The 12,560-nt window shown below is 43.4% G+C and overlaps 1 protein-coding gene across 4 annotated transcripts in view; it reads left to right on the forward strand.

Annotated features, from left to right (window-relative positions):
- The window catches only part of TBCK (TBC1 domain containing kinase), a 34,694-nt gene that overhangs the window by 12,563 nt on the left and 9,571 nt on the right, over positions 1–12,560 (forward strand). For all 4 annotated transcript variants that reach the window (XM_085897783.1, XM_085897784.1, XM_085897785.1 and 1 more), the window contains exons 7-19: positions 6,753–6,813; positions 6,931–6,986; positions 7,243–7,304; positions 7,421–7,566; positions 8,014–8,146; positions 8,450–8,549; positions 8,981–9,030; positions 9,200–9,314; positions 9,583–9,681; positions 9,915–9,977; positions 10,510–10,636; positions 10,730–10,780; positions 11,292–11,375. In XM_085897783.1, coding sequence (XP_085753909.1) covers positions 6,753–6,813; positions 6,931–6,986; positions 7,243–7,304; positions 7,421–7,566; positions 8,014–8,146; positions 8,450–8,549; positions 8,981–9,030; positions 9,200–9,314; positions 9,583–9,681; positions 9,915–9,977; positions 10,510–10,636; positions 10,730–10,780; positions 11,292–11,375 — 1,147 coding nt within the window. The remainder of the gene's footprint in view (positions 1–6,752; positions 6,814–6,930; positions 6,987–7,242; positions 7,305–7,420; positions 7,567–8,013; positions 8,147–8,449; positions 8,550–8,980; positions 9,031–9,199; positions 9,315–9,582; positions 9,682–9,914; positions 9,978–10,509; positions 10,637–10,729; positions 10,781–11,291; positions 11,376–12,560) is intronic.

A 12,560-nucleotide genomic window follows, 5' to 3' on the forward strand; every position in this document is an offset into this window, starting at 1 on the left:
CAGATTTTATCACACCCTGTTATTCATTGTTTCAGGGTTGCGGCAGTTGCCAAGTGTTAACTATGTTTGCGGATCCCTATTCATGTGTTTTGTGACAATTCAATATGCCTTCCCTGCCCCCACGTCTGTCATGTACGCTCCTCATCCCATACATCTCAGTTGATGGACTCATCAACATATTTGGTCCATTTCTCTCTGTGCCTATAGTCTGCAAGATGGATATAGATCAACATCAACGAGGAATATGCAAGCAATGAGGCTTATACAAGCTGTTAGACAACCAAATGTTCGCTGATGTATGTAAGAGATTGTATAGATATCATAAAATGCGCCCCAGCATTGACTATCCAATATGTGATCGCACGGGTTACGTCCGTTACATTGCTGAGTTACGTCTGTTACAGTGAACTTTTCAAAATATTTGAACAAACAACATACAGATCGTTTCATTGGAATATAGAAAGTATGCTACTAATGCTTAGTTTGCTTACCGTGAATGAAAGGTATACTACAAATTCGTTATTTCGCAGGATTTAAGAATTGTGCTCTGGCCAGTTTTAGTTGTGTCCATTTCAATGTTACGTCCATTACGCCTCTTAAATGTTGATTTTTGCTTTAGTAGTAGACTACACAGTGGGGTTTGTACTAATATCAGAAAGCCATAGAGACTAATTACGATATGTAATAAAGAAAATTTCTGTAATATGGCCAACCTTTTCAAAATTTCAACATTAGTGATGCAATTTTTGTCTCAATGTTACGTCCGTTATGCTGGAATTACCCCTCTCTCATTCGTGGGTATGGCATCTTCTCTCTCATTCGTGAGGACGGCATCTTCTCTCATTCGTGGGTATGGTATCCTCTCTCATTCATGGTATGGCATCCTCTCTCTCATTCGTGAGGATGGCATCCTCTCTCTCATTCGTGAGGATGGCATCCTCTCTCTCATTCGTGAGGATGGCATCCTCTCTCATTCGTGAGGATGGCATCCTCTCTCATTCGTGAGGATGGCATCCTCTCTCATTCGTGAGGATGGCATCCTCTCTCATTCATGGTATGGCATCCTCTCTCTCATTCGTGAGAATGGCATCCTCTCTCATTCGTGAGGATGGCATCCTCTCTCATTCGTGAGGATGGCATCCTCTCTCATTCGTGAGGATGGCATCCTCTCTCATTCGTGGGTATGGAATCCTCTCTCATTCATGGGTATGGCATCCTCTCTCTCATTCGTGGGGGATAACCACAAGATCTAGCCATCTTTGTAACATGCTCCCCGCTGGTAGAAGAAGTCTATTATGCGGTGGACTTTATCAGTCGTTTTTATATTGGCCGCACACTAAAGCGCAGCCAGCAAGCTGGATTTTGGGAGATGAAATTTCTTCACCAGTCTTCTGTCGGTGGCCGTACCGTATTTAAATGGCCTGCCACAGATGACCTGGATAAGGTTCACGAGTCTACCATATTTTATGGACCTGTTGGATTGACTGGTGTCTGCCAGTTCACAGTTGCTCAGCTGCAAGAAATAGAAACGGCATTCGCCTCACGAATGTGAGTCAAAAGATGACTGACGTGAAGCTGAACCTCCACTAGTCCGCGTTGTATGTGCGCAAAACTTGGGTGCATGTACATGTATGTAGTGTGTAGTACATCATTGTAGGTATGTGCAAAGCAGACCACGCATCGATGAACAGAGTATTTTCCAGGTTCTCCATATATTGTTTTGTGGTCACGGTGTTGTGGCATTAAGTTGATGCAAGCACAAAAGTGAACATTTATTAGACCTGGTCCACACGCATGTATTTCGGACAAACCTCGTCCAATTTCTGGCAAACTCGGGGTGTTTCGGCCATCGGTGTGGCATGAAACCAGCTCGGTTTGTACTACTAGCTATACAAGCAGCAAGGGCGCATCGCCTCGGCATGTGTGAAAAATCGAAAATTATTCACCGTTTGAGTTAAATCTTACTGCGATGTAATCCTGATGCAGTATCAATATGACTGTCCACTTCCTGATGCGATGTCACAGCTAATATGAAGAAGAAGATTTCGACTTTTAATCGCAAGTTTACCCACTTTATAATTCGGAAAAAGACATCATATCTTTTTGGTGGGGTATTGAGGGATAGATTAGCTTCGGTGGTTTGAGCATTTGGGTTCTCCTTTAAACCACTTGCACTATTCTGCATGTGCAGGCGAAAGTTGCAAGTCGTCTCTCCCACCCTCACGGGTAAGGAAGGGGGGAAGTGGTGGGTTGTGTTTTGTTCCCATGACCTGACCCTGGGTACCCCAAACACGTATGCAAATATTGATTGAGATTGGCCAAGCTGTTTTCAATTTTATAAGTTTCGGAGATGTACATACATACATACATACATACATACATACATACATACATACATACATACATACATACGTATGTATATGAAGTAAAACCCGTGAAAAAGGATCCTTTATAACACATAATTATTAGGGTACCCAGTCAAATGGACTGGGTACCCTATTGTTTTTCTTCTGTTTATTTCTTATTTCTTTATTCTTTTTCCGCTGGCAATTTGCGGGTTCTTTTGCTTTAAAAATCATTTTCTCAGGAACGGTAAGTCCAATTGACACGAAATTTTAACCATAGTATGTCTCTTTTTTGATAGCATACTTAATTGATAATTATGACGTCATAGGTCACGTGGTACGGGCGCCATCTTGAAAAAAACCGATAACCTTTGGACATCTGTATCTCTGAAACTGTGCCATGGAAATTTTTTTTGCTTCATACATTGTAATGAACTCCCAATGGGGAACACGGGTGATTTTTCGTGACGTCATCTGTGAAGCGGTATGCCGGTGAAAAATCGTCAAGTAGAACGCTGCATGGGAAAAATCTGAAATTTCTTGTGCATCATCTACACAACAATTCACAGTAGAAAAAAATTATTGTGACGTCATAGGTGACTTGGTTCGGCAGCCATCTTGTTTTGAAAAAAATAATTAAAAACATATTCTTCTCCAGAACGGCTGAATAGATTGAGGTGAAACCTTACACCCACATTCCCCATGACATCCTTTTACAAGTTTGTTAATTTCTTATTGATAGATCACATGGTTTGGCAGCCATGCTGGATTCAAGAATTATATTAAATAATGTTTTCTCTGGAACCACATAACCTATCGAAGCGAAACTTGGCAACTATAATTAATCTACCCCCATGCCTGCCTGCATATATGATGTCACAAATCACATGGTTTGGAGGCCATGTTGGATATAAAAACGCACCTTGTTTGATCAACACGAAACTTAACAAGCATAATCCATTTCCCCATTAGATGGAGAATTTTAATTTACTAGTACGTGCCCGTAAAAAAAAAAAAAATTAATTAATAAATATTCAAACCGCGAGCAACAAACAACAACCACACAGGCCGTTTCTTCGCTCTCGTGTGCCCGAATGTGCATGACCCGGAAGTTCGCATATTATTCGCAGTTACGTTTATTCGCAATTTAGTTTTAATACCCAATTATTCAATTAGCGCCAAAGTATTTTACCTTTTCGCAATGTCATGGCAAGGAAAAACAAAAAGAGAAGAGAGAGAAAAAAAAAATTTACTTCCTGGTTCGGAGCATACCAGCACTCTGTTGTTACCGAAATTTATGCACCGTCTAATATGAAAACGATCATAACTTGGGGCATTGTGTTTATCTATAAATGCGCATAAGAAATCGAGAAATTATTAGAATACACAAAGTCATCACTCTCTGGAAGTCCGTACGTTGTAACCTGTAATGGCGAACGCGGCTGAGCTTCCCTTCCGCATCGGCCACGCCCATGCAACAGCGTGTCTTGTCATTGGTTTGTTAAATAAATGGCCATAACTTGGGAAGCACTTGTCCGATTCATATCAAACCTTGAAAAGGCACATCCTCATGTCCCCAGCAATATACCTGGCAAGTTTCAATTAGATCAGACCAGCGGTTGTCGAGAAACAGCGGACACACACACACACACACACACACACACACACACACACACACACACACACACACACACACACACACACACACACACACACACACACACACACACACACACACACACACTGCTGGAATTATAGATAGATGTTGTAACAGATCACATGGTACGGCAGCCATATTGTATTGAAAATTAATAACTTTAAAAGTCTTCTTCTCTGAAATGGCTGAACAGATCGAGGAGAAACTCCACATGTATGACCGCCTCACCATGACGAACAAAAAGTTCTTCCCCTTTTTACGTATGACACATCGTTTGGCAGCCATATTGAATTGAAGGGAAAATATTAATTTATGTTTACTCTGGAACTGCTGCATTAATAAATGTGAAGCTTCAGTTTTATGATGGAACAATCATGGGGAATGAAGGGTTTAAATTTCAACTTGATCGGCCCCATGGTTTGACAGCCTTATTGGATTGAAGGATAAATATTAATTAATGTTTACTCTGGAACCGCTGCATCAATGTATGCGAAACTTCACAATTATAATCTAGCCGACATGTGAAACGTAGGTTTAAAATTTCAACCCGATCGGACACGTGGTTTGGCAGCCAGAATTATTGAATTATTTGAATCTGAGAACTTTGAGATTTTTGTTTTTTTTCCAGAAGGCTTACTTAGCTGCACCTGAATGCGTTTGAGGGTACAGGAATAGCAATTCAATTGATACCGCCAATGTCCCCAGGAAAAAGGGCTAACTGCATACGGAATACATAGATTGAACACTTTGTGCTCCCCGGTTCGTAACGCGTCAGTCCCGCGCTGTATCGAAGCAGGGCTGTATTTGTATCACTTAAAAAATAATGTTTTCTCTGCAAGCACTTTTCCTATCGAAGTGAAACTTGGCAACTATCATATACCACCATGTCTGCATATATGGTAAAAATTATGATGTCACAAGTCACATGGTTTGGCCTCAATCTTGGATAGAAAAAACGCACCTTGTACGATCAACACAAAACTTAACAAGCATGATCCACTACCCCATTAGAGGGAGAATTTAAATTGATGTTGTACTTGGTCACATGGTATGGCAGCCATATTGGATTGAAAATTAATAACTTTAAAAGTTTTCTTCTCTGAAACAGCTGAACAGATCGAGGCGAAACTCTACATGTATGACCGCCTCTCCATGACGAACAAAAAGTTGTTCCCCCTTTTGATGTACGACGCATCGTTTGGCAGCCATATTGGATTGAAGGAAAAATATTAATTAATGTTTACTCTGGAACGACTGCATCAATAAATGTGAATCTTCAAAGTTATGATGGAGCACTTATGTGGAATGAAGGATTTAAATTTCAACTTGATCGGCCACATGGTTTGGCAGCCATGTTAGATTGAAGGAAAAATATTAAGTAATATTTACTCTGGAACTGCTGCAACAATATTTGCGAAACTTTACAACTATAATCTAGCCGAGATGGGGAACATAGGTTTAAAATTTCAACCCGAACGGCCACTCAGGTTGGCAGCCAGAATTATTTAATTATTTGAATCTGCGAACTTTAGATTTGTTTTTGTTTTTTTCCAGAAGGCTAACTTGGCTGCACCTGCATGTGTTTGAGGGGACAGGAATAGCAATTCAGTTGATACCGATGATGGCCCCAGGAGAAATGGTCAAATGTGTGCAAAATAAATAGAGGGAACGTGGCCCGTTCCTCGGTCCATAACTTGTGATTCCCGCGTCGTAGAGAAACATGTGGGGACTCATTTGGTGGTACTGTATTTGTATTGAAGGCGGAGTCTGGGTACCCGGTCTTCACTGCCAGCAGTTTTAAAGTGGCAGTTCTAGTTATTATTATTCTATGACACCAGAAACTGCAGCCTGGTGTTGGCTTAGTGGTTAGGGTGACTGGCTTGGGATTCACGGGTCCTGAGTTCGAGCCCCGTTCGCCACTGAATTAACACCAGGGAGTTGACTCAGCATGTCACCCTTCCGAGGTCGGTGAAACGAGTACCAGTGTACTAGTCCCGGTGTATGCCCCGGTTAGAATAGGTGTACCATATCCCTGTTTCGTAAGAGGCGACCAGGGTTGGTGTCAGGAAGGGCATCCAGCCATAAAACATTGCTTCAAGGAGGGAACCATGATTGCATGGAGCCCGCAAAAAAAAGCTATCTCCTGCTCAGCAGGGAAAAATGGCTGTAAAAAGGTACACCAGAAACCACGATACCATTCTGTGACACCAGAAAAGGAAGGGGAGAGGCATTACCCCAGCCTCAGACCTCTTGGATTGATCTTTAATACAATCGGATGATGGCGGAAGGTTAGACACTTAATGGGAAATGGTAGAATTAATTCTGCTCTGCGTAGGAACTCGGCTCTCCACCTATACGAGTTCGTTTACAAGAAACTTCAATGCAGGGGGAGGCCGTTAGGCCCATGGAGCCTGTGCAATGGTTGCTCACCTTTGGTGGTTTGTCAGTGTTCTATCCTTTTTTTCTTTTTCTTTTTAATGCTGTGTATCAAGGAAGCAGTACATACCATTTTAATGTCCTTGATATGACTTGGCCGGGGTTCGATCCACCGACCTCCCAGATTTAGAGCGGGCACTCTTACCATTACGCCGAGTGTAGAGGCACGTCTCCTTTTAGTAATTGTTTTAGTAACTTTAGTAAAAGTCGCCACTTCATCCCTTTTCACACTTTCACCTCTGCTTCCTATCACAGTGCCAAGGCCTACACCTTGATTTGTAATTTCTCTGCTGAATAATTTTGTGTTTCTGCAGGGCCGTCAGATTTGGAAGGAGTCGAGTGTTGTGAAAACATTGACTGCCATTTTGAAACTGGGTAATTATGCATTTTTTTTATGCCATTTTCATGGTCACTGATTATTTCAGATGTTGAACTACATCAGCGAACGTTTTCCCTCCCCGTCTTCCCCCTTTACTTTGTACCACGTTGCAGGAAAGCAGACGGACATTTCCTCAAGCCTCCTCGCACAATTCTGCAGCAACAGGAAGGTATCCTCTGTCCTCCTGTATCTGTTCGAACTCTTTCATCGTGTTCTTTTGCCCTCCCATTAAACTTTTTTAAATTTATTGATTTTTTAATCGTCGTTTTGATGTTTCGAAAACTTTTCATAAAGCCGTAATTACCTGTGTTATCTTGACTCCAAGTACCTTGAACATATTTTTACGATTGATGCTACTTTTAAGATGTTTATAATTTACAGTTCGGGCCTTGTTATCCTTGCTGCTTCTTCAATTCTCTTTGCAGGACATTTCTGATGACATTCTGCAGATCCTCAGATCCTGTCTGGTTTACTCTCCAATACAAAGGTACCTTGACTTCTTAATGGTTAAAACTTTGTACTTGTCATGTTCAATGCCTATTTCACATTTTACCATTGTCCATAAAGAATAATCTGATTTTTCCCCACTATATTGATGACCAGAGCAATGGCGAAGGAACTGCTGCAGAGCGGTGTATTTGAAGACGTACCGTCAAACTTTCATCCTACATATTGTCCAGACTTCTGGTCGGCAGATGGACTCCGCTGTGCCAACCTTGAACTGACTACTTGCCCAGAGTCTGTGGAAGGTGACAGACCTTGCCAAAAATAGATCTGTGTTTGTTACCTCCACCAATGAAGGTGAAGGAGGTTATGTTTTTACGTCTCTCTGTCTGTCTGTGTGTTTGTCTGTTTGTGTGCACGATATCTCAAAAGGTTGTGGAAGAAGTCAGACGAAACATGGTGGACAGGTTGGGTACGTGATGGGGATGAAGTGATTCGATTTTGGTGAAGATCCGAATCCAGATCCAGAGACAAGAATTTTTTAATATTAAAAGTGATTCTTCACCATTGAGATATAGGGATAAAAACTATACATAGCATGATATTTCAAAAATGTATTGTGCCCCGTATGTTCTCGTGGATCAGGCATTACGTGGCGGAGGTATGCGCTCCGCAGAGTGCTCTTCTCGTTTGCTGATGAATCAGTATGTCACCATCTTGTAAGCACTCTTGCTGCTCCATCCTATTCTCAGATGCAGATCTTCTTGCTGAGCGCTCTCTCGACGAGGTTTACCACCTGTGGGGTTTGGCTGGCGGTGACCTTGAGAGGGAGCTCGTGAGCCATGGTATCGTCTGCTGCAAGCCAGCCGTCTGCACTTTGCCAAAGTGAGAAACCTTGCCAATTCTTCTGTTTGAGTAGATACGTTGGTTAAGCTGCTTCTCAATACTGAGTCGATTTAGTTGGATCTACATTTGTCACTTTGCTATTCATGAATTTTTCTTCCCAAGGAAATTATAATGATGAAATAGAAATTTGTGTCGGTTCAAACTGAGCTGTTTGTTCATTCCCCGACTTGTTACGGCCCCACGACCCCACGGTCAGTACGTTGCCTCTTGCACTTTGTCCAGGTGCGAATGTAAACACGTAGAAAGATGATAGCTTGGCCGACATGTACGTTTATTCCACAGCCTGGTGTTGGAAGCTGGAGAGGTTTATGGGCAGGCTCGTGATCGTAGCTGGCTTCTCAATGACACAACGGTTACCCTATCCCTATCCCAGCTCCGTACCGTAAGCATGAGCCCAACTCGACGTTCTGCTTTAGCCACCCATGGACCCCCATTCGTTTTGCTTGAGGCTTTCTCCCATCTGATTCATCTCCATAATTGTTTGGTTAATCGGTTCTGATCGCGATAAGGTGTTGATTTATGTGAATGAAGGTATCGTGCTACACTTTCTTCCCGGTACCCTTCATGTTTTGTGGACCCACAGTGTACAAATTGCCGGGGCAAATTAACCTAGTTAATCTTCGAGGAAGATAACTCCAGCTGGTTATAAATGCCTGCTTTGCAACTCTCTTTGGGGATTGTAATTGAACGATAGATCTCTCCATACAAACTATTTACTCGTACCAACACGATTTGCCAACTTGCTTTTGATATTGTGCAAAACCAAACCGCATCTTGCGTTGCTGTCGATGTGGTTGTTCTGTGTGTTTGCAGCGCCTGCAAGATGTGCCTGGAGAAGTTTTCTTCCCACTGCTCGAAGAAGAGTGAGTGGCCACGATTGCAGTCGATCCTTCGATGGCCTACCGTCGTGATCGGGAAAAAGTCTGAGTTTATGTCACCCACCAGTGGACGTTTGTACCAGCTGCTGGTTGTTGATGTGTGTTGGAATAGAAGATGTCTCAAATAACAATCTGGATCTAATTCCTTGTACAGAGAGGTCAGCTTGGAAGGCACCGCCATGGAGACCGCTCGGCTCCCGCTCGTTATCCGCGAGAGAGACACGGAATATCAACTTTTCAGACTGGTGCTGCTGCGGCGCCTTCTGCAGGTACATCTCTTGGTTTTCGACATAATTGTGCGCATGGCATGAAGAGTTCTGGGTGCATGTCGGTACCATGTAGAGCAGTGACTACGCACTGGGATTGCATTGTAACGTTCTTATAATCCCTTTGAGGGGAAATGGTTGTGGATAAGTCGAAGCATAGCTCTGGCTTGCAGTAGTCGTGCTAGAGCTATTTGTTAAAATGCAGCGTTATTGATTGCGGCCGTGGGTGTATAATGGTGGCCGAGAAAGACTTGACTTGCATGCCTTGTAGGCTTACCCATACAAGTGCGAACGACTGTGGAAGGAAGCGAGGGTCGACATTCCTCCACTGCTTCGCGGTCACATTTGGGCGGCTTTGCTCGGTGTCAAGGTGAAATGGCAGTCAAACATGAGTTTGCTGGAAACTGCAGGGTTTAGTTGAGGGTGGGGGTGTGGGGGTTCGGGTGGAGGGAGTGGGGGCCTCCAGTAAAATGTTTGTTTTGGGTATTTCACATATGGAGGCACAGTGTGTGTTTTATTAATAAGTTATTTTCTAATGTCGAGTTGCTTGATATGAGTGAGCAACAATGAGTGTTTATTCTTTCTTTATTTCCCTTTGTGAAGGGTGACATTCACAGTAGATATGAAGCTATAGACAAGGACACGCCGATTCAAACTGATCGACAGGTAAGTGGTTTTGTGCGAATGCTCCCTCATTGGCATGGTAATACCTGGCCCACCAAATTACTTGTCTTGCAATTTCACCCTTTTGTGGAGACTTGTGAGGTCACCACGGCAGGTACATGAGGGAGAATCATCCTGGCAGGCACTACCAGCCCCTCCTTCCCTTTCCTCAAATCACAAGGGGAGTTTTGTGATGCCGTGCTCTTGGTTGGCCCAAACGTATTGAAAAGGGGGAAATACTTTTTGACTCTCAGGTTTAATCAAGGCCTGTTTGTACCCGATCCAAAGGCTTCCTCTTGCCAACTCGGCTATGAGGTATTTCATTGTCCACAATTCAGAGCGACTGGCATGCTTTGTCTTCATCAAAGAGCACCTAGCAACCATAAAGTGGAAAGGGCATGTTTGCAGTTTGAAAATGTAAAAACACACTTCGAATGCGTCGTTTAAACCTTGAAGCCTTCTCAAAGTTGGTCATTGTAATTTTTGATCGTTGTTAAAAAAAAAAAACAACCCCATTGGCTTGCAATCTCAACAGATCGAGGTGGATGTCCCTCGATGCCACCAGTACAATGAGCTGCTGTCCTCCCCCAAGGGTCACACCAAGTTCAAACACATCCTCAAAGCCTGGGTTGTGTCTCATCCGCAGCTCGTGTACTGGCAAGGTGAGTCGTACATGGTTGTGGGTTCACCTTTAACATCATGCCATTGGTTAAATTCCACACTCGGCCAACTTGTCGATTTGGTTTTCTCCGCAGGGTTGGACTCCCTCTGTGCACCATTTCTGTTCCTGAATTTCAACAACGAAGGTAAAATGTTGCTCTGTTCAGTTGTCTCCTGTCGAGCAACGATGGTCTTGGCGTCCACTAGCCTGAGATTATGGAGCATTTCAAAATCGATTCAATTACTTTTACTTTTTTTATCACATGCTGTGGAATCTTGTTCAAACGATGAGTCTTTGAGACGAACCTCTTTTATTATAAAATGATGTTTAGAATGATTCAATGAAACGAGAACTTGGTCGTCTGCAGTGTCGCACTTTTACTGACGAACAATCCAGCTTGGAATCCATTTTAAAAACTTGCACACATGGTGTTCATTTTCTTCTGCTCAAGTTAATGGCTCTCCTTTGAGATGGGTAAGGTAGATGTGCTCTACGGTACGACCCCTACCCCTCACCCATATGAATCGTGACCTTAGATTAGGGAAGACAGTTGTAGATTGGTCAGGGAGCAGGCTGGTTAACAGGGTCTGGTTTGTCCACTCTCGGACCACACGGTGAGTGCCTCACGATGGCTTTTCTGTGCGCCTTTTTTGCAGCCCTGGCATATGCCTGCATGTCTGCTTTCGTACCGAAGTATCTTCATGACTTCTTTCTTAAAGACAACTCGCACGTCATCCAGGGTAAGCTCTGTCTGTGTCTACATTCAAAACCGCAGCGATGCAAGTCATACGGTGTCTGCTGGTGAATAGTTGCCTCTCATCACCACCAAGTATCAGATGCGATAAGCCTGGTGTTAGCTTAGCGGTTAGGGTGGCTGGCTTGGGATCTTGGGGTCCTGAATTTGAGCTCCTTGTTACCGTTGAATTAACACCAGGTAGGGTTGACTCAGCCTGCCATTCTTCCAAGATCGGCGAAATGACTACCAATGTACTGGTAATAGAGGCATTGCATCAGTGGCACAGCTGCGCCCTCAGCCAATGATGCTACCCACGGCCTTGTGCTGCATACGAAGCAGGAGGATCAGGTGTGATGTAGCACTGCGGTTGCTTGATTGATGTAACTCGACACTTGTTTTTGTACTCGAACACGGTTGCATCACCCGGGTAATTTATTGGGCGAGATAATTGCATTCATTTTTGGTGAGAAATGCGATTGGGCTTTTGGTTGTTTTCATTTTCTGATCGACTGCAGTCGAGTCCTGTTGGAAGGACCGTTTGTTGTACTGAATCTCATGACGATGAACAACCCTTTTGACGGTCATTGCCACTTTGATGAATCAATTTCAACTCGATAACAGGAATGGTGACATGCAAAATAAATATTTGTCCGAATATGTGGAGCCATAATAGAGAAATCAAATAAACCTCTCTATTATGGCCAAAAGGAAACTGCAGGTGAAGCCATCGACAGTGATTTGTGGAATTGATTTGGGGTGATGCTGTGCTCACGCATCCCAAATGATTGGGGCTGCTCATTCATTTTGTTGTAGTTGTCTGGTCCGTTCCAGTTCCCTGGCTCAAATCCGGCGTGATGCCTCTATGCGACCATAACGGTCAACAGATTTGAAGATCCCTGCCAGATCATGGGTCCAAATGCCACGATACCATTCAGACTGGGGCATCAAATCGGCCGAGCTCTAGGCTAATTATGTACCACACTCCTTGTATGAATGAGGTCGAGCAGGCTGGAGGCGAGTGACACTGTGTCCAGGCGTGCGGGGTTAATTGCCACCACCAATTATCCCTCAATGGGCTTTTCTTAATAAACAAAGGAGGGACAATGACAACCTGAATTCTCACCCCAAGACCAGGTATCATTAATAATGCAATCAATGGTCATGGGGAAGGAAACTCAAAGAAACGATG

This window comes from Eptatretus burgeri, chromosome 10, assembly GCF_056783735.1.
Source record: "Eptatretus burgeri isolate ZD-2024b chromosome 10, Ebu_testis_v1, whole genome shotgun sequence".
NCBI lineage: Eukaryota > Metazoa > Chordata > Myxini > Myxiniformes > Myxinidae > Eptatretus > Eptatretus burgeri.